The 22,816-nt window shown below is 45.4% G+C and overlaps 1 protein-coding gene across 1 annotated transcript in view; it reads right to left on the bottom strand.

Annotated features, from left to right (window-relative positions):
- ETV7 (ETS variant transcription factor 7) overlaps nt 1-22,816 on the bottom strand; it is a 42,764-nt gene extending 19,948 nt beyond the window's left edge. The window contains 2 exon segments of the mRNA XM_057555766.1: nt 20,129-20,259; nt 22,775-22,816. Coding sequence (XP_057411749.1) covers nt 20,129-20,259; nt 22,775-22,816 — 173 coding nt within the window.

The raw sequence follows: 22,816 nt of genomic DNA on the forward strand, positions 1-22,816 counted from the left end.
TCACGGAACTGAGAGGTTGCGGCCTGCACTTCCCAGCTGGCCAGCAGGGGGCGCCAAGCCTGCCTCTCTGACCCTTGAGGTGCATACGTATTCCCTCCCTCCTGTCACAGCCCAGGGTCTGAGTGTCCCCTCCCTCCCATTGCCTTTCGACAATGTTGAAGGTGACCTGAAGGTCCAGAAATAATCCCCTTACCCTCTGTGTCTGGGAAACTGCTTCCCTCAAACACCCTTCTCCGCAAAGGCTCTGCTGAGACTAAGGATCCCCCCTTTCCTGACCAAGCCACACAGACCCAATCCCTCCCCCGGCTCATCAGCCAGGAAATGACACGCTCCTTCCCAGGATCAGTCAGAACAACAGCTGGTGACCCACACATTCCCCTCCTCCCCAGCCCAGACCGTAGCCACTGCCCTCCACCTTGGGCAGAAGCCCCACTCAGGGCATCTCCCTAGTCAGGGCCTCTGATCCACATGCCGTCAGACCACTTTTCATGCCAGCCCCACACCCAGGCCTTTATACTTGTGTTTACACCTCTCCATGGAGAAACCTCCTTTACCCCAACTATCCAGATGTTTACAGACCTCGTCTCTTTTCCTCGAGCTTTTCAGTCTCAGAATTACCTGACTGTCACCACTCACAGTCCCTGCAGAGCCCAGAGATTTCTCCTTGAAGGAAAGGTTCTGGAGAAATCAGAGGGATAAATAAAGATGACCAAGAGGGTGAAGAGTAAGTGTTTTCTGGTTAGAATTTTAAAGTCCTCCAACTAATAGATCATTTGCTTTCTAATAACATGTTGTTCCTGAATTTTAATGGGGGAAATTCTTTATCACATAAATATGCCAAGTGGGAAGTCCATTTAAAAAAATGTTATTGAGGTAACTCTGAGGGTTTGCAAAGAATGAGGACACAACGTCCTTTGTTCAGACACTGGCTGAGAGCTTCCTGCCAGGGGCCTCGGCCCCTCAGAGGGCGGGGTGGCCACGACCCTCCTCCCACAGGTGGGCCTCCTCAAGTGCATCCTGCACACGGGCCCAGTGCCATCACAGAATCCTGGATTGGCCAATGGCAGGCAGCTGGCTAGAGATGCGGACAAGAGAAAACTGCCCAACAGCCTGGGACCACCCTGTGGCATGGCCTCAGGACCCTGGTCCAGCCCAACAGCACCTCTGTGGAGCCACACACCAGGCCAAGAGCTCTTCTGGTCTGGGATAAGGCAGGAAACCGTGAGTTGAAAGGAGAAGGAGATCGCCTCATCCACCAGAGGGCAGACAGCAGAAACAAGAAGAACTACAGTTCTGCAGCCTGGGGAAGGAAAACCACATTCACAGAAAGATAGACAAAATGAAAAGGCAGAGGACTTTGTACCAGATGAAGGAACAAGATAAAACCCCAGAAAAATAACTAAATGAAGTGGAGCTAGGCAACCTTACAGAAAAAGAATTCAGAATAACAATAGTGAAGATGATCCAGGACCTTGGAAAAAGAATGGAGGCAAAGATCGAGAAGATGCAAGAAATGTTTAACAAAGTTCTAGAAGAATTAAAGAACAAACACCTAGAAGAATTAAAGAACAAACAAACAGAGATGAACAATACAATAACTGAAATGAAGAATACACTAGAAGGAATCAATAGCAGAATAACTGAGGCAGAAGAACGGATAAGTGACCTGGAAGACAGAATGGTGGAATTCACTGCCACAGAACAGAAAGAAAAACGAATGAAAAGAAATGAAAGACAGCCTAAGAGACCTCTGGGACAACATTAAACGCACCAACATTCACATTATAGGAGTCCCAGAAGGAGAAGAGAGAGAGAAAGAACCCAAGAAAATATTTGAAGAGATTATAGTCGAAAAATTCCCTAACATGGGAAAGGATATAGCCACCCAAGTCCAGGAAGCGCAGAGAGTCCCAGGCAGGATAAACCCAAGGAGAAACATGCCGAGACACATAGTAATCAAATTGACAAAAATTAAAAACAAAGAAAAATTATTGAAAGCAACAAGGGAAAATCGACAAATAACATACAAGGGAACTCCCATAACGTTAATAGCTGATTTCTCAGCAGAAACTCTGCAAGCCAGAAGGGAGTGGCATGATATATTTAAAGTGATGAAAGGGAAAAACCTACAACCAAGATTACTCTACCCAGCAAGGATCTCATTCAGATTCGACAGAGAAATCAAAAGCTTTACAGACAAGCAAAAGCTAAGAGAATTCAGCACCGCCAAACCAGCTCTACAACAAATGCTAAAGGAACTTCTGTAAGTGGGAAACACAAGAGAAGAAAAGGACCTACAAAAACAAACCCATAACAATTAAGAAAATGGTAATAGGAACACACATATCAATAATTACCTTAAATGTGAATGGATTAAATGCTCCAACCAAAAGACACAGGCTTGCTGAATGGATACAAAAACAAGACCCATGTATATGCTGTCTACAAGAGACCCACTTCAGACCTAGGGACACATACAGACTGAAAGTGAGGGGATGGAAAAAGATATTCCATGCAAATGGAAATCAGAAGAAAGCTGGAGTAGCAATACTCATATCAGATAAAATAGACTTTAAAATAAAGAATGTTACAAGAGACAAGGAAGGACACTACATAATGATCAAGGGATCAATCCAAGAAGAAGATATAACAATTATAACTATATATGCACCCAACATAGGAGCACCTCAGTACATAAGGCAACTGCTAACAGCTATAAAAGAGGAAATCAACAGTAACACAATAATAGTGGGGGACTTTAACACCTCACTTACACCAATGGACAGATCATCCAGACAGAAAATTAATAAGGAAACACAAGCTTTAAATGACACAATAGACGAGATACATTTAATTGATTTAATTGATTTATAGGACATTCCATCCAAAAATAGCAGATTACACTTTCTTCTCAAGTGCGCACGGAACATTCTCCAGGATAGATCACATCTTGGGTTACAAATCAAGCCTCAGTAAATTTAAGAAGATTGAAATCATATCAAGCATCTTTTCTGACCACAACGCTATGAGATTAGAAATCAATTACAGGGAAAAAAATGTTAAAAACACAAACACATGGAGGCTAAACTATATGTTACTAAATAACCAAGAGATCACTGAAGAAATCAAAGAGGAAATCAATAAATACCTAGAGACAAATGACAATGAAAACACAACGATCCAAAACCTGTGGGATGCAGCAAAAGCAGTTCTAAGAGGGAAATTTATAGCAATACAAGCCTACCTCAAGAAACAAGAAAAATCTCAAATAAACAATCTAACCTTACACCTAAAGGAACTAGAGAAAGAAGAACAAACAAAACCCAAAGTTAGCAGAAGGAAAGACATCATAAAGATCAGAGCAGAAATAAATGAAATAGAAACAAAGAAAACAATAGCAAAGATCAATGAAACTGAAAGCTGGTTCTTTGAGAAGATAAACAAAATTGATAAACCTTTAGCCAGACTCATCAAGAAAAAGAGGGAGAGGACTCAAATCAATAAAATTAGAAATGAAAAAGGAGAGGTTACAACAGTCACCGCAGAAATACAAAGCATCATAAGAGACTACTAGAAGCAACTCTATGACAATAAAATGGACAACCTGGTAGAAATGGACAAATTCTAAGAAAGGTATAACCTTCCAAGACTGAACCAGGAAGAAATAGAAAATATGAACAGACCAATCACAAGTAATGAAATTGAAACTGTGATTAACAATCTTCCAACAAACAAAAGTCCAGGACCAGATGGCTTCACAGGTGAATTCTATCAAACATTTAGAGAAGAGCTAACACCCATCCTTCTCAAACTCTTCCAAAAAACTGCAGAGGAAGGAACACTCCCAAACTCATTCTATGAGGCCACCATCACCCTGATACCAAAACCAGACAAAGATACTACAAAAAAAGAAAATTACAGACCAATATCACTGATGAATATAGATGCAAAAATACTCAACAAAATACTAGCAAATAGAATCCAGCAACACATTAAAAGGATCATACACCATGATCAAGTGGGATTTATCCCAGGGGTGCAAGGATTCTTCAATATATGCAAATCAATCAATGTGATACTCCATATCAACAAATTGAAGAAGAAAAACCATATGATCATCTCAGTAGATGCAGAAAAATCTTCTGACAAAATTCAACACCCATTTATGATAAAAACTCACCAGAAAGTGGGCATAGAGGGAACCTACCTCAACATAATAAAGACCATATGTGACAAACCCACAGCAAATATCATTCTCAATGGTGAAAAACTGAAAGCATTTCCTCTAAGATCAGGAACAAGACAAGGATGTCCACTTTCGCCACTGTTATTCAACATGGTTTTGGAAGTCCTAGCCATGGCAATCAGAGAAGAAAAAGAAATAAAAGGAATACAAATTGGAAAAGAAGAAGTAAAACTGTCACTGTTTGCGGATGACATGATACTATACATAGAGAATCCTAAAGATGCCAACAGAAAACTTCTAGAGCTAATCAATGAATTTGGTAAAGTTGCAGGATACAAAATTAATGCACAGAAATCTCTTGCATTCCCATGTACTAACAATGAAAGATCAGAAAGAGAAATTAAGGAAACAATCCCATTCACCATTGCAGCAAAAAGAATAAAATACCTAGAAATAAACCTACCTAGGGAGGTACAAGACCTGTACTCAGAAAACTATAAGACACTGATGAAAGAAATCAAAGATGACAAAAACAGATGGAGAGATATAACATGTTCTTGGATTGGAAGAATCAATATTGTGAAAATGACTATACTACCCAAAGCAATCTACAGATTCAATGCAATCCCTATCAAATTACCAGTGGCATTTTTTTAACATTATTTTTATTGATATTAGTATAGTATTTTTTTATAAATTTATTTTTATTATTTTTGGCTGTGTTGGGTCTTCGTTGCTGCACGCAGGCTTTCTCTAGTTGCAGTGAGCAGGGGCTACTCTTCATTGCAGTGTGTGGGCTTCTCTTGTTGCTGAGCACAGGCTCTAGAGCACATGGGCTTCAGTAGATGTGGCGCATGGGCTCAGTAGTTGTGGCTCGTGGGCTCTAGAGCACAGGCTCAGTAGTTGTGGTGCACAGGCTTAGTTGCTCCGCACCATGTGGGATCTTCCCAGAGCAGGGCTCAAACCCATGTCCCCTGCATTGGCCAGCAGATTCTTAACCACTGCGCCACCAGGAAAGCCCACCAGTGGCATTTTTTACAGAACTAGAACAAAAAATCTTAAAATTTGTATGGAGACACAAAAGACCCCGAATAGCCAAAGCAGTCTTGAGGGAAAAAAACAGAGCTGGAGGAATCAGACTCCCTGACTTCAGGCTATACTATAAAACTACAGTAATCAAGACAATATGGTACTGGCACAAAAACAGAAATATAGATCAATGGAACAAGATAGAAAGTCCAGAGATAAACCCACGCACCTATGGTCAACTAATCTATGACAAAGGAGGCAAGGATATACAGTGGAGAAAAGACAGTCTCTTCAATAAGTTGCTGGGAAAACTGGACAGCTACATGTAAAAGAATGAAATTAGAACACTCCCTAACACCATACACAAAAATAAACTCAAAATAGATTAGAGACCTAAATGTAAGACCAGACACTATAAAACTCTTAGAGGAAAACATAGGAAGAACTCTGACATAAATCACAGCAAGATCTTTTTTGATCCACCTCCTAGAGTAATGGAAATAAAACCAAAAATAAACACATGGGACCTAATGAAACTTAAAAGCTTTTGCAAAGCAAAGGAAACTACAAGCAAGAAGAAAAGACGACCCTCAGAATGGGAGGAAATATTTGCAAACGAATCAATGGACAAAGGATTAATCTCCAAAATATATAAACAGCTCATACAGCTCAATATTAAAAAAACAAACAACCCAATCAAAAAATGGGCAGAAGACCTAAATAGACATTTCTCCAAAGAAGACATACAGATGGCCAAGAAGCACATGAAAAGCTGCTCAACATCACTAATTATTAGAGAAATGCAAATCAAAACTACAATGAGGTGTCACCTCACACCAGTTAGAATGGGCATCATCAGAAAATCTACAAACAGCAAATGCTGGAGAGGGAGTGGAGAAAAGGGAACCCTCTTGCACTGTTGGTGGGAATGTAAATTGATACAGCCACTATGGAGAACAGTATGGAGGGTCCTTAAAAAACTGAAAATAGAATTACCATATGACCCAGCAATCCCACTACTGGGCATATACCCAGAGAAAACCATAATTCAAAAAGACACATGGGGGCTTCCCTGGTGGCGCAGTGGTTGAGAATCTGCCTGCCAATGCAGGGGACACGGGTTCGAGCCCTGGTCTGGGAAGATCCCACGTGCCGCGGAGCAACTGGGCCCGTGAGCCACAACTACTGAGCGTGAGCGTCTGGAGCCTCTGCTCCGCAACAAGAGAGGCCGCGATAGTGAGAGGCCCACGCACCGCGATGAAGAGTGGCCCCCACTCGCCGCAACTGGAGAAAGCCCTCACACAGAAACGAAGACCCAACACAGCCAAAAATAAACATAATAAATAAATAATGAATAAAAATTAAAAAAAAAAAAAAGACATATGCACCCCAGTGTTCATTGCAGCACTATTTACAATAGCCAGGTCATGGAAGCGACCTAAATGCCCATTGAGAGACAAATGGATAAAGAAGATGTGGTACATATATACAATGGAATATTACTCAGCCATAAAAAGGAATGAAATTGGGTCATTTGTAGAGATGTGGATGGATCTAGAGACTGTCATACACAGTGAAGTAAGTCAGAAAGAGAAAAATATCTTATATTAACGCATATATGTGGAATCTAGAAAAATGGTACAGATGAACCTGTTTGCAGGGCAGAAATAGAGACAGATGTAGAGAATGAACGTGTGGACACCAAGGGGGGAAAGCGGCGGGGGGTGGGGGGGTGATGGTGGGATTAATTTGGAGATTGGGATTGACATATAGACACTAATATGCATAAAATAGATAACTAGTAAGAACCTGCTGTATAAAAAAATAAATAAAATTCAAAAATTCAAAAGTAAATAAATAAAGAAAAGAGAGGTGTTTGCGGGGGTGGGGGGAGCTTTCAGCTGAAAATCGTTTCTGTTCCCACCCCTGCCACTGGCTTGGTGTTTGGCCTTTAACAAGCCTCTTCCCTCCTTGACCTAGTTTTTCTCACCTGTGGAGAAATTAGTTGGATGACAGCTTACTGAGTTTCCTCTGAGTTTGTGATGCCTCTGCGAGACCCCAGCCCCACAGGCACCTCCCTCCCACTCAGGCACCTAGTGATTTGGGGTCCTCAGCTGATGCAATTTTAATAGCTTTTCATCATTTCTTGAGGGAAAAGTGGGAAGGAGGGTGGTTTGTTGCAGAGACGGATCTCTCAGCACCTGGGAAGCCGGGACGCTCATTTCCCCTTTAGCTCCGCTGATAACCCTCCACTTTCATCAGCAGGTGAGTGAGTGTGGCTTCTTCTTTCCAACTATGGTGCAAAATGTAGAATTTCTCCCAAAGAAATTTAACTTTAATGAGAGACTAGATCATAGGAGAGAGTAATTATTTAGACAGTATTCACGTGCCAGGTTAATTTTAAATCAGCTTTTAGGTCAGTCTGTCTTAATTATTCCATTAACTGTTTTCAACTAGCAATTTCAATAATTGTATTAGCACAATGCCTGTGTAGTGTAATTGCTTTTTGGATCCTGTTCATTGTGACCTCAGAGTCAGTGCCTGGGCTGTCTCCCTGGGCTGGTGTTAATGTGAGTGTGTGTGTGAGTATGAGTGTGTGCACACGCATGCTGGTGGGGGGGGGGCTTTCTCCTTATTTTATTTCTACTGTAGGACCTTGTGTGTTTATCTATTTTATATATAGTAGTTTGTACCTGCTAATTCCAAACTCCTAATTTATCCCTCCCCACCTTTCCCCTTTGGTAACCGTAAGTTTGTTCTCTATGTCTCTGAGTCCGTTTCTTTTTATGTAGATAAGTTCATTTTGTCATATTTTAGATTCCACATATAAGTGAAATCATATGGTATTTGTCTTTCTCTTTCTGACTTCTCTTAGTATGATAATCTCTAGGTCCACCCATGTTGCTGCAAATGGCATTATTTCATTCTTTTTTTATGGCTGAGTAATATTCCTTAGTAGATATGTACCACATCTTCTTTATCCACTCATCTGTCGATGGACATTTAGGTTGCTTCCATGTCTTGGCTATTGTTACTAGTGCTGCTGTGAACATTGGAGTACATGTGTCTTTTCGAATTAGAGTTTTCTCTGGATATATGCCCAGGAGTGGGATTGCTGGATCGTATGGCAACTCTATTTTTAGTTTTTTGAGGAACCTCCATATTGTTCTCCATAGTCACTGATTGATTTAAAGCCAGCTCACCTGACTTAAAGGGCAGGGCTGACTGATTTAAAGTAGTGGGGTAGTCTAGGGAGGGGTGATTGCCCTGGGAGACTTTGAGAGAAAAATACCCCCTCTGTAGGGCACTTCATTGCACTTAGAGGGAGAGGAGTTATGAAATCAGGCTGCAGGTGCCCAAGGCGAGTGCAGCCCCCAGGGCTGGGGAGGGAGGTAGGAGAAAGGGCTGAGAGTTGGCATTAGAGAGGATGGCCACAAGAGGGCGCCAGAGCACCGGCAGAGCCACCCGCAGCTCCCCGACTGGACCTCCAGGCTGGGCAATAGGGTTGGAGATGGGGTTGGCGGAACCCCAAGGACGTGCCCAGAGAGGAGGGGTTGGTTACCGGGAGCTTCTGACTCTCCGGCCCAAATTGCCTCACCTCACAGAGGGAAGAGAGGTCTGCCTTCAGCATCCGATGGGGGCACTTCCAGCCTGGTCGGGTCGGCCAGTGGTTGGACAGCCTGAAACGCTGTCTGCAGTCTGACTGCCCTTTGTTTCTCCAGAGGCAGAACTCTGGACCCAGAAATACCTGGCTTGACTCTTAGGCTTGCAGTTTTCAAGCTGCAGGCCTGTGTGGATGTTGGCATCTGGAAAACGGGGCTGGTGGTTGTGAACATGGAGCATGTAAAAGCGGCATTTGGGTGGGTGGGCTGTGCTCATCCCTGTGCCCTTTCTCTCAAGAGTTCTCCCCCCTGGGGCTTCCCTGGTGGCGCAGTGGTTGAGAATCCGCCTGCCAATGCAGGGGACGCGGGTTCGAGCCCTGGTCTGGGAAGATCCCACATGCCGCGGAGCGACTGGGCCCGTGAGCCACAATTGCTGAGCCTGCGCGTCTGGAGCCTGTGCTCCGCAACGAGAGAGGCCGCGATAGTGAGAGGCCCGCGCACCGAGATGAAGAGTGGCCCCCACTTGCCGCAACTAGAGAAAGCCCTCGCACAGAAACAAAGATCCAACACAGCCATAAATAAATAAATAAATAAATAAAATTAAAAAAAAAAAAAAGAGTTCTCCCCAAACTTCCTTCTTCCCTTTCCATCTGAGCCTCTTCCTCCTGTCCCCACACCCCTGCTGGGGGGACCTGACCTAAAGCTGGGTCACGTGACTTAAAGGTGTCTGATTGATTTAAAGCCAAATCATGTGACTTAAAGGGTGTGACTTTGTTTTCTTCTGATTTTAAAAGAAACTGGACGGGCTTCCCTGGTGGCGCAGTGGTTGAGAATCTGCCTGCTAATGCAGGGGACACGGGTTCGAGCCCTGGTCTGGGAAGATCCCACATGCCGCGGAGCGGCTGGGCCCGTGAGCCACAATTGCTGAGCCTGCGCGTCTGGAGCCTGTGCCCCGCGACGGGAGGGGCCGCGATAGAGAGGGGCCCGCGCACCGCGATGAAGAGCGGTCCCCGCACCGCGATGAAGAGTGGCCCCCGCTTGCCGCAACTGGAGAAAGCCCTCGCACGAACCGAAGACCCAACACAGCCAAAAATAAATAAATAAATAAATAAATAAATAAATAAATAAGAAAATCCTTAAAAAAAAAAAAAAAAAAAAAAAGAAACTGGACCATTTTCATGGGCCCCTAAAAGTATCAGGGGCCCTGGCACTGTGCCTGCTGTGATGAGTCAACCTGGCATTTTAGTTTGTGTGGTGCTTCTCCTCCCCAGAGCTCTTTATCCCTCACAGGCCCCCAGCTGTGTAAGAGTGGAAGGAGCTCAGGGCTCATCAGGTCCAGCCTGACAGGTAAGAAAACTGAAGCAGAGGAGCGAAGCAACTGTCCGAGGCCACACCTTGACAGTGACAAGGACTAAGCCAACCTCTGACTGCCAGGTCCCAAAACAACACAAGAGAGAAAACTAGTTTTCATGTTAAAAAAAAAAAAGACATGCATTATCACTCCCTCATTCATTCCACCACTGTCTATTGAGCACCAGCCATGTGCCAGGCACCGTGCCACTGCTGGGGACACGGCACAGAGTGAAGCTGGCAGGAGGGAGGGACCCCAGTAACCAATGACTATCTAATGACCATCCTGATCAGCGACACAGAGGGAAAGTGCACTGTGTTACAAACACAGAAAGCAGAGCAACGTAACCCAGCGTGGGAGGAAGGAGAGGCTTCCATTATTTACTTGGGGACCTAGGAAAGAATAATAAAAAAAATGTCTGAATTGACCCAAAAATTATTAAAGGGGAAAAAAAGGAATAGAAGTGACAATTGGCCTTTGTGATACTACAAAGCTGCATAATCAAGATCTGACGATATTAACCGAAGATTGACAAGTATCGCTGGAAAAGAGAAGGGACCCCATGTGTGTGTATGTGACATTATTTCAGTGGGAAAGGATAGCTAATTTAAGATATGATAAAACCACAACTGGCTCTGTATCTGGAAAAATCTGTATTTGGGCCCTCACCTCCCACCAGTCACAGAAATCAATTCCAGATGGATTAAGACCTAATGAATTGAACAATAGAAACCCTAATAGAAGTGGAAGTAAGAAACCGTATGCACTGAACAAGGGTAGCAGAGACTCAACCATGACAGGAAATGCAGAGACTGTAATAAAAGTGAAGCACACATTTGACTACATTAATTTTTGCATATGTGTCAAAAGATACCATAAAGAAAACTAAAAAAGGATGGATTTCGGGGAGGCACTTGTGATGCAGATGATAGATAAAATGCCTGTGATAGGTCAAGAGCATCTCTAAATTGATTTTTTTTAAGACAGAAAAACCTTACCAGCAATTCACAGTGCAGCAGAATTTCTCAGCCTCAGCACTATAGACACTTTGGATCTGACAGTCCCTTGCTGTGGGCGCTTTGTAAGATGTTTAGCAGCGTCCCTGGCGTCTACCCACTAGACGCCAGCAGCACCCCTCCCGCACTCACGAGTTGTGACGACCAAAAATGTCTGCAGACATTGCCACATGTCCCTGGGGAAGGAGAGAAAAACCGCTCAGTTGAGAAGCTCTGCAGTAGAGCAAATCCACTAATAAACATGTGGCAGGATGCCTCAATAGTCAGGGACAGGCACAGAGAAGAATGAGATGTAATTTTAATGATAATACCTACACCTGGCACTAATGCAAGGAAAAGGATGCACAGAGGATGGAAATAGGAATTTAGAGCCTCCAAGGGAGATCAGTCTGGTGATACACAAAGCTGTATGGTGTAAAACTCGGAGAGTGCTTGATGGTGTCATGCAGGTGTCAGAGGCAGGCCTGCACAGCCAGCCAGGACTTCCAGGGACTCTGGGGACCAACTGCCAATTGCATTTTGTACATGGTTCCCTAATCCATGGTATTTGAGACTATCAGCCTGAAAATTCAAAACTACGATTCCTGAGTCAGAGGGGTCTGTTTTCCTGTGTTTGGCCAGAGGATGACGATGGATTCCACACCCCTCTGGCTGTTCTGCCTCCATGAAAACACAAAAACTACACTGAGAGGGAAAAACCTTGAATTTTGAAGACATGATCAAACACAGATGAGGTCCTGCTCCCAGGTCCAGAGAGATGGGCAGGGGACTTCCCAAGCTGTCTCTGAAGGACCCTGAGGTCACACACAGCCCACAGTAGCACCTGAAACTTTGAAGCCTGTCATCTTTCCGGAGTGTAATTTGGTTTTCCTTTCATTTCTTCGTGCTCACTCCCACCCTCACCTTTCATCCCCTTGCAGTCAGCTCCTCCAGTCCAATGATAAATAAAAGGGACTTTTTTAGTCTGCAAATAATAAATGCTGGAGAGCATGTGGAGAAAAGGAAACCCTCGTACACTGTTGGTGGGAATGTAAATTGGTGCAGCCACTATGGAAAACAGTATAGAGATTCCTCAAAAAACTAAAAATAGAGTTGCCATATGATTCAGCAATCCCACTCCTGGGCATATACCCAGACAAAACTATAATTCGAAAAGATATACGCACCCCAATGTTCATAGCAGCACTAGTTACAATAGCAAAGACATGGAAGCAACCTAAATGTCCATTGACAGATGAATGGATAAAGAAGATGTGGTACATATCTACTAAGGAATATTACTCAGCCATAAAAAAGAATGAAATAATACCATTTGCAGCAACATGGGTGGACCCAGAGATTATCATACTAAGTGAAGTAAGCATTATTTACAATAGCCAAGATATGGAAGCAGTCTATTTTGATTTTTTAAAAATTAATTAATTAATTTATTTATTTATTTTTGGCTGTGTTGGGTCTTTGTTTCTGTGCATGGGCTTCCTCTAGTTGTGGCGAGCGGGGGCCACTCCTCATCGCGGTGCGCGGGCCTTTCACTGTTGCGGCCTCTCTTGTTGCAGAGCACAGGCTCCAGACGCGCAGGCTCAGTAGTTGTGGCTCACGGGCCTAGTTGCTCCGCGGCATGTGGGATCTTCCCAGACCAGGGCTCGAACCCATGTCCCCTGCATTGGCATGCAGATTCTCAACCACTACGCCACCAGGGAAGCCCTGGAAGCAATCTAAATGTCCATTGACAGATGAGTGCATAAAGAAGATGTGATACACGCACACACACACACCACACACACACACACACATACCACACACAATGGAATATTACCCAGCCATTAAAAAGAATGAAATTTGCCTAGAGATTATCATACTAAGTGAAGAAGTAAGTCAGAAAGAGAAAGACGAATACCATATGACATCACTTATATGTGGAGTCTAAAATATGACACAAATGAACATATCTACGAAACAGAGTCACAGACATAGAGAACAGATTTGTGTTTGCAAGGGTGGGAGGTGGGGGAGGGATGGAGTGGGAGTTTGGGATTAGCGGATATAAACTAGTATATATAGGATGGATAAACAACACTGTCCTACTGTAGAGTACAGAGAACTACATTCAATATCCTGTGATAAACCATAATGGAAAAGAATATGAAAAAGAATAGATACATGTATATGTATAACTGAATCACTTTGCTGTACACCTGAAACTAATACAACATTGGTAATCAACTATACTTCAATATAAAATTAAAAGTTTAAAAAAATATGAAAAAGAATATATACATGTACAACTGAGTCACTTTGCTGTACAGCAGAAATTAAACACAACATTGTAAATCAACTATACTTCAATAAAATTTTTTTTAAAAAGAGAGACTTTTTTTGTTCCTTGCATCTTCAAAGAATATTAAGGTGAAAAGCCTTTTCCCATAGGACTTGAACCCCAGGATGGGCCAGGTTCCAAGCACCGGGTCAGCCACCAAAGTCTCCATCAAACCCAGCAGTGGGTCGAAGCCCCTCACACCAAATTGCTGTTCACTGGATCAGCCACCTAGCTCAGGGACAAATCCCCAAGCTGGGGGTCTGGGTTCCAGCTCAGCCCCTTACCAGCCAAGTCACCTCATTTTAGCCACTCATTCTCTCTCAGCCTCAATTTCCCACTCTGGGAAATGGGATAATAACTCTCCCCCGCTGGGCTGTTTGGGGCGCAGTGTGCTGCAGAGGTTAGGCACCCAGGCCACATACTGTACAACCCAGCATTTCCACCCCCAAGTAAAGACCTAAGAGATGTGGTGAGTGCGTCCACTGAAAGACATACATGTGAATGTCCACAGTGACTCTGTTCACAATAGAAAAGAACTGGAAACATCCCAACTATCCGTCAGCCAGAGAATGGACAGTCAAATCGTGATATTTTCATGCAATGGAATGCTGCCTGGCAATGAACCAGAATGTACAAATGACTTCGACTCATGACACATGAATGAAGCTCAAAGATGCTGCATTGGAGAAAGAAGGCAGATATAGAAATACCATCAAGAATAGACAGTGCTGGTACTTCCCTGGCGGTCCAGTGGTTACGACTCTGTGCTTCCACTGCAGTGGGGGCACGAGTTCAATCCCTGGTCAGGGAACTAAGATCCCATTAAGCCACATGGTGTGGCCAAAGGAAAAAAAAAATCAGAATAGTGGTGGCCCTTGCAAGCAGAATTGACTGGAAAGAAGCACAAGGGAACTTTCTGGGGTGTTGGAAATGGTCTAAATCTTGACCTACGTCATGGCTACATGGGTGTATACATACATAAAAATCAGTGGAGCTGTACACTTAAAATCTGCCTACTTGACTGTATGTAAATTACACGTCAAAAAAAAAAAAGTAAAAGTAAAAACAACAACAACAAAAACTACCAGTGATGGTGCCAGGCCAGCTGTAAACACTGAGACCTAAATGAGTGTGTCTCAATTTCCTCATCTCCAAAAGGAGGACAATGACAAAAATAGTACCAGCCACACAGGACCATCATGAGGAGCCTACGAGTTAGTCAGTTTAAAGACCTGCGTCTGGCATGCGGTGTGTGCTTTCTGAGACAGATGGAGCTCTTGTTGTTGGTTGAGGGGAATGCATGTAAAATGCTTGGCACTGTTCAGCACACCAAGGAGCTCAACCAATGCTGGCAAGTGTTATCTAAGACTCCCCCAAGAAGTCTCCCTGACCTAGTGACGGATGAGCCTAACCAGGTCTCCCCTTACCAATCTAACCAAACCTCTGGGACCAGCAGAACAGCCCATGGCTTCTTCTCTTGGCAACAATCCACTGTATTTTCAGTTCCTTCACATCAACCATCTTTGTCTCTCAAGACTCCAGGCAGATATCATCTTACTCTCCCTGCCCTGGAGGCCTGCTCACTGGGGATTTTCAGCTTGTCTGGCTCCCAGCTTCTGGACAGATATAAACAGAGGTCCCGGCTGCTTGCCCAGGACCCAGTGCGGGGGCTCGAGTGTCTCCCTGAAGAGTCAGCACTCCGTCCCCCTGGCTTCCAAAGCAGGGCTGGCTCTGGGGGCTCCCGCTTCCTCCCCTCCCCCCAAATGGCTCATTGCTGGGCTTCGCGCTTCCTTCTGTACTCACTGCATCCACCACTAGGAGGGCAGCTAGCTCCACAAGGCACACACTTTGCCAGTCTCGGTCACTGCTGTTTCTCCAGCACCTAGAGCAATGCCTGCCACATAGTGTAATAGATGCTCAGTAAATATAAATTGTCCAAATGAGTGAGATGACCAAATCAGTGTGGGGCTGTAAAGGCCTCTAGGCATTCTGACCAACCCCCTCTGTGGACCCCAGATGGCCCTGACCAGGTCTCTCTTCCCACAGCATCCCTTTACTCTCTTGCTCAAGAAACTAACATAACTTCTAACTATCAACTCCATCAAGTCACAACCCCTCTGTCTTGGTTTCAAGACTCCCTCAAGCTGCCCCTCACCCAATCAAAACTACTTCTCACTACTCTTCACCACATCTCTGCAGTTTACTAGGTCGAGTGACCTCCAGGAGCAAAAAATGCTGGACTAATCTTTAGCAACCAAATCAGAACTAACAGCTGGCTTGTACCTACCTATCAGGGTCCCCAGGAGGAATGCAGATAACAATGTAAAGTGCTCGGCTGGCCCCCTAAAAATGGGAGCTGTCATCATCTGATGCTGGAGGCTCTTGCTCTGATTGAGTGACAGCTGTAGGGTCTGCGGGACATAGGTTCAAATCCCAGCTCCACCGTTTTACTGGTGGGTGACTATGGACAAGATAATTCACCTCACAGGCCAGTTTTCACATCTGTAAGGTGGGGATAATAAAAGAGCCTACATCCCAGACCTATGGAGGAATTTAATTAGACAGCATATACAATATGCCCAGCACGATACCTGGTCAAGGGTAAAAACTCAACAAACGGCCTTTGTTATGATTATCAGCATCCTCTTTGGGGAGCCTACCTGGAAACAGGGACTAGCTTGTTTCTCTGCCATGATGACTGTTTTAACACTACCATTGTCCTCAGTTTCTTGCATGTCACTGTCTATTCAGAGTCCCCTCCAATCTGTCACCTCATTGCTTACCCTGGTTGTCTTGGCTAATACTGCTTTTCTTGGTCTTCACACTCAGTTTTATGGTCGTCACCAGCAGGGCCAGCACACACAGCACCATCTGTGGGGAGGCCGGGGACAGTGGGGAGGCTTGGCTTGGCTTCTTCCCAAAGGAGAGGTCATTTCCATTTGCACAAAAATGCACACGGTCTAGCCCAGCCCCTGAGTTTAGGGAAGAGGAAGCTCTTTGTCCTCAAATGGTTAGTTTGGGGAATCTTCCTTCTGTTTGTTGCTTGATACGTTCCTTTCATTTTCAGGTGATGACATCACTGTCAATACTCACAGCATCCAGAACATTCACTTCTAGTCCCCATTCCTCCCCACTCCACCCCGCCTCTCTCACCTCGCCTGCATCCATCTAACTTACTGTTTCTAACATGCCATGATGTAGGACAGTGATTTTCAAACCATTCTGACTTCAACCCGCAGTAAAAATGACATTTTATGTCATGACCCACACAGCCATGTATACATAAAGAGCCAAAACAAAGTATTCATGAAATCACTGCTACCTTTACTCTTTATGATGTACTCTGATATATTCTATTTCTTTTCTTTTCTTTCTTTTTTTTTTTTGGCTGTGCCACACAGCTTGCGGGATCTTAGTTCACCCACCAGGGATTGAAACCAGGCCCTCGGCAGTGAGAGTATGGATTCCTAATCACTGAACCCTCATTTTTTATTATTATTTTTTAATGGTATTTTTAAAAATATTTATTTATTTGGCTACATCAGGTCTTAGCTATGGCATGCGGGATCTTCATTGCAGCATGAAGGATTTTTCGTTGCGGCGCACAGGCTCTTCATTGCGGCGCGCAGGCTTCTCTCTAGTTCTGGCGTGTGTGGGCTCTAGAGGGCCCACGGGCTCAGTAGTTACGGCATGCAGGCTCTCTAGTTGTGGTGCACGGGCTCCAGAGCATGTGGGCTCAGGAGTTGCGGTGCGCGGGGCTCTCTAGTTGTGGAGCTCAGGCTCTAGAGTGCGCAGGCTTAGTTGCCCTGCAGCATGTGGGATCTTACTTCCCTGACCAGGGATCGAACCCACGTCCCCTGCATTGGGAGGTGGATTCTTAACCACTGGACCACCAGGGATGTCCCTCCCTTATTTTTTATTTATTTATTTATTTATTTATTTATTTATTAAGGAATTCCTTTATTTTTATTATTTATTTATTTATTTATTTTAAGCTGTGTTGGGTCTTCATTTCTGTACAAGGGCTTTCTCTAGTTGTGGCAAGCGGGGGCCACTCTTCATCGCGGTGCGCGGGCCTCTCACTATCGCGGCCTCTCTTGTTGCGGAGCACAGGCTCCAGACGTACAGGCTCACTAATTGTGGCTCACGGGCCCAGTTGCTCCGCGGCATGTGGGATCTTCCCAGACCAGGACTCGAACCCGCGTCCCCTGCATTGGCAGGCAGACTCTCAACCACTGCGCCACCAGGGAAGCCCCCCCCCTCATTTTAAAAAAATACATATCTTGACCCACCAAATTGATTTCACCTCCACAGAGAGACTGAAAATCGCCGTTGGGACAGCTGCCTAAGGTGAGATCCTTAGATGTATTTCCAGCAGCCACAGCATCACCCAGGAGTTTATTAGAGATGCAGAATCTCAGGCCCCACCCAGACCTACTGAATCAGAATCTGCATTTCCACAGAGCTCCCAGGGCATTCATGTGCACGTGAAAATTTGAGATGCCCTGTTCTAAGATACAGGGAAGCCACGCCTGCCAGAATGGTATCTATTAAGATAAGTACCTGGGGACTCTGTTATCTGTGAAGGATGTGAACTTGAGCAGGGACACAAAAAAATCTGCTGGAGCTCCCCAAGGGCCCTTTCCCCTTTTGTACACCACCAGGGAGTTGCCGAGAGGTGCCTTTCCCCTGCCTGTGACATCTGAAAGTCAGAGGTGGCTCTGTATGTATTTTCCTGTGGTTTAGTCACAACTAGGAGCTTCAAAAGCCAATTTCAAGACACAAAGATGTCGCAATAGCTCATCCAGTTCCATCCTTGGTTCTCTCATGTCTGTGAGTCCCCACTTCCCTCTAACCCTGAAAAGATTGGCTCTGTTCCCCATTAAAAGAATGCCGGTCATTTGGGGGCAACAGTGTCATCCCAAGGCCTGTGAAGTCATACACCACATTCTGCTCAGTCCTGTCAGCGGCTCAAAAAGCAGGTTGTGTCCAGGAAATCTGAAGGGTGTGAAAATATAAAGCAGTGTTCCAGCCCCTGGGGCAACCAAGCAGAAAGTGAATTGGATGCTTCACAACCCAGGTCAGACGTGCCTGCCCCTAGACCCCCACCCAGATTAAAGACCCCACTGGTGGTCAGCTAGCTGCCTGTCCTATGATTTCCACAGCTTAGCAAGTGCATGTGAAAATCTCTTAGAAGATTATCTGCAGAACCAAGGTTTGACCTTAGCATGGAAACCTGTGTGATCTTGAGCTTGTCATTTAGCTTTTCCACCTCTCAGCTCTACCACATAAATACATTAATCTACAGCCTGCTCCATAGTTATGAGTTTCCTTGGGCAAGAGCATTACTTAGGAAAATGAAATGAAAGGATATAGCCAGTATGTTTCCTGTGGTTATCTTTGAGTGTATTTGATTGTTCTATGTATTCTTATGCTTCTCTGTCATTTCCCTATTTTTGACAATAAGCATGTGCTACTTTTGTAACAACAAAAATTAAATATAATTATTTGGGGGCTTCCCTGGTGGCGCAGTGGTTAGGAATCCGCCTGCCAATGCAGGGGACACGAGTTCGTGCCCTGGCCCGGGAAGATGCCACATGCCACAGAGCAACTAAGCCCGTGCACCACAACTATTGAGCCTGCGCTCTAGAGCCCGCAAGCCACAACTACTGAAGTCCATGCTCCTAGAGCCCGTGCTCCGCAACAAGAGAAGCCACCGCAATGAGAAGCCCACGCACTGCAAGGAAGAGTAGGCCCCGCTCACCGCAACTAGGGAAAGTCCGCACGCAGCAACAAAGACCCAACTCAGCCAAAAATAAATAAATACATTTTTTAAAAAAAGAATAAATTTATTTAAAAATAAATAAATAAAATTATTTGAAAGAGGGTTCTACGTACATACAACTGTTCACTGGTTAGCCCCATCTGACTTCCTCACTGGCAACGTCCTCAACTCTTTGTCCTTAGGCTGGACATCCAGCCTAATAGCTCATCCAGTTCCAATCCTCATCTTACCAACCAGGAGACTGCCTGTCCTCAAGCTTGGCCATGTCAGCTGTATTCCCCGCAGGAGAATTCACATTGACCTCCTCTGACTTCCTCACCAAGGAAAGGTTGAAGAAAACCCAGCAAAGAGACTTCCCTGGCGGTCCAGTGTTTAGGATTCTGCACTTTCACTGCCATGGCCCCGGGTTCAATCCCTGGTCGAACTAAGATCCCACAAGCTGCCTGGCGCAGCCAAAAAGAAACCGCAAAGAAATAGCAAATGGGGACTTCCCTGGTGGCGCGGTGGTTAAGACTCCGAGCTCCCAATGCAGGGGGCCCGGGGTTCGATCCCTGGTCAGGGAACTAGATCCCACATGCATGCCGCAACTAAGAGTTCGCATGCCACAACTAAGGAGCCCACGTGCCACAACTAAGGAGCCCACGTGCCGCAACTAAGGAGCTGGCAAGCTGCAACTGAGGAGCCCACCTGCCACAACTAAGACCCGGCACAACCAAATAAATAAAGATTTTTTAAAAAAAGAAAGAAATAGCAAATGGGGGAAGGCAAGTCCTTGGATAAGAAGTTTATGCATCACATTTACATTCTGTAAAAACATCAGCCTTTCTCCTCCCCTCTCTCACGCAGTCTTCCCAGCAGCTTGTAGATTTCCCCCCTCACCCAGCAGATTCACTCGAGCTTCCCATCTGGCTTGGGCCTAGGTGTCTGGGGGTGGTGTGGCTGCCTCGGGATTCACAGGAGAATCAACTCCCCCCTAGAGAGAGGGAAAACCAGGGCAGTCAAAGACAAGCATCTTGGTGAAGGCTCAGTCATCCTTAAATATATTAAGAATTTTTTTCAAAGGGGAGGAGTGTCCATCTCTGTGTCTACCTTACAGGTAGGAACCACATATGTCTTCAGCTTGGTGTCATCAACATCTTGTACACCAGCGGTCCCCAATCTTCTTGGCACCAGGGACACGTTTCATGGAAGACAATTTTTCCACGGACCAGCGGGGGCGGGGGAGGATGGTTTTGGGATGATTCAAGCACATTACATTTATTGTGCACTTTATTTCTATTATTAATACATTGTAATATATAATGAAATAGTTATACAACTCACCATAATGTAGAATCAGTGGGAGCCCTGAGCTTGTTTTCACTTGCCACTCACTGATAGGGTTTTGATATGAGTCTGCAAGCAATTGATTTATTATGGTCTCTGTGCATTCAAACCTCTCTGCTAATGATAATCTGTATTTGCAGCCAATCCCCAGCGCTAGCATCACTGCCTCAGCTCCACCTCAGATCATCAGGCATTAGATTCTCATAAGGAGCATGCAACCTAGATCCCTTGCATGCACAGTTCACAGTAGGGTTCACGGTCCTCTGAGAATCTAATGCCGCCGCTGATCTGACAGGAGGAGGAGCTCAGGCGGTAATGTGAGCGATGGGGAGTGGCTGTAAATACAGATGAAGCTTCCCTCACTCGACCGCTGATCACCTCCTGCTGTGCAGCCTGGTTCCTAATGGTCCATGGACCGCTACTGGTCCATGGCCCGGGGGTTGGGGACCCCTGTTGTACCCAGTGGACACTCAGTAAATTTCATCTTTCCAATTCAAGCTTTTCATGCCTCTGCCTAATCCTACCAGAAGGCTCCCCTGACAATACTTGACTTGTAAGCTGGAAATCTGAGAGCCCAGGAACCTTGGTGAAGACACAGGGAACCTGAGAGACCAGGATAAAAAGACCTTCAACCAGAAACATATAAAAAAGCAAATGCTATTTTCAAAAGAGAGAAAGAAAGGATGAACTTCTGAATCCCAAGGTCCCACCAAGAGAAGTCTTTATCTTTACAGTGTTACAGTCATCTTGGCCCCTAGAGGTGATTTGGCTCAGCCATCAGAATGAGGGGATGAAAAAGTGACAGAATTTTGTAGAAACAGGGGGCTCCTTGGGGCTCATGCCCCACCACAGGCTGCCACATCATGAAAAGTAAGAGTGAAACCAGGGACTTCCCTGGTGGCGCAGTGGTTAAGAAGCCTCCTGCCAATGCAGGGGATACGGGTTCGAGCCCTGGCCCGGGAAGATCCCACATGCCGTGGAGCAACTAAGCCCATGCACCACAACTACTGAGCCAGTGCTCTAGAGCCTGCGAGCCACAACTATTGAAGCCCACGCACCTAGAGCCCGTGCTCCGCAACAAGAGAAGCCACTGCAGTGAGAAGCCCATGCACCACAACAAAGAGTAGCCCCCGTTCACCGCAACTAAAGAAAGCCGGCGTGCAGCAATGAAGATCCAATGCCTCCAAAAATTAATTAATTAATTTAAAAAAAAAAACAAAAAACAATCCCAGCAAGAGTCATTTTCTCACTCTGGGATCTCCAAGAGCATTATGTTCATCTCTTGGTGTCTGAGGAGGAAAATGTGCAGTGAAAGACTGTAATCTGGAGCCAGCAGAGTAAACTCAAGAAGCCGTGGCCACCGCAGAAGAGGATTCGACACCTTTGGGGATACTTCTCACTGCATTTCTTGTCTGCTCCCCCGCCCCGCCCCACTTCATGCTGTACCCAGGTAACCCTGCCTCAGAGGTTGCCACCTGGCAGAGGGGGCTTGCCAAGCTAGAGAAGGGGTTCAAGGCCTAGACTCACCTGGGACTTGCAGGGAGCTCCTTGTCTGCTCCTCTGCCCTCTTCCAAGTGTGAGGAATGGGGAATTCCAGGCTGTGACTGCCTGGGAAATGCCAGCCAGGGAGCTGCAGAGAGATAGAGCTCAAGGTTCCGCACGAAGGCAAGGAAAACGTCTGATTTAAAAAAAAAAAAAAAAAAAAGGATGTGGATATGGATCTTGGAGAGAGAGAAGTGGAGAAGGGCCTTGGAGGTGGGAAGGGGGCCCAGCCCTGGGGGCTTCTGAGGCTCCTAGGGAAATACGTCAAATGGAGAGGGACTGCTAAGGAGAGGAGCCCCTGCGTAGTTGCATCTGCCAGCTGTGAGGGTCTGGCTTGTGCAGGAACTACATCTGATTGGTGTAGAGGTGAGAAGGAGGGAGGAGGAGCAGTATATGACACAGGGGTTTCGAAGGGAGAGAGTGAGAGGCTGGAGGTGAGTGAGGTGGAGGAGAGTGAGAGGCGGTGAGGGATGGGTGAGGTTTGGGAGCGTGCTGGAAAGTGAGATTCCAGCCAGGCAGAAGGTCTGATAAAATGGGTATGGAAAATGAGGTGGTGGAGAAGAGGCAGAGGGCAGGTGGCTCTGTGTGCACACTGCGTGGTTCAGCTGCCAGGCTCTTACCTGCATTACAGGTGGGGGTGAGGGAGCCACCCGGCTGTCCAT

This window comes from Balaenoptera acutorostrata, chromosome 10 (genome assembly GCF_949987535.1).
Source record: "Balaenoptera acutorostrata chromosome 10, mBalAcu1.1, whole genome shotgun sequence".
Taxonomy (NCBI): Eukaryota; Metazoa; Chordata; class Mammalia; order Artiodactyla; family Balaenopteridae; genus Balaenoptera; species Balaenoptera acutorostrata.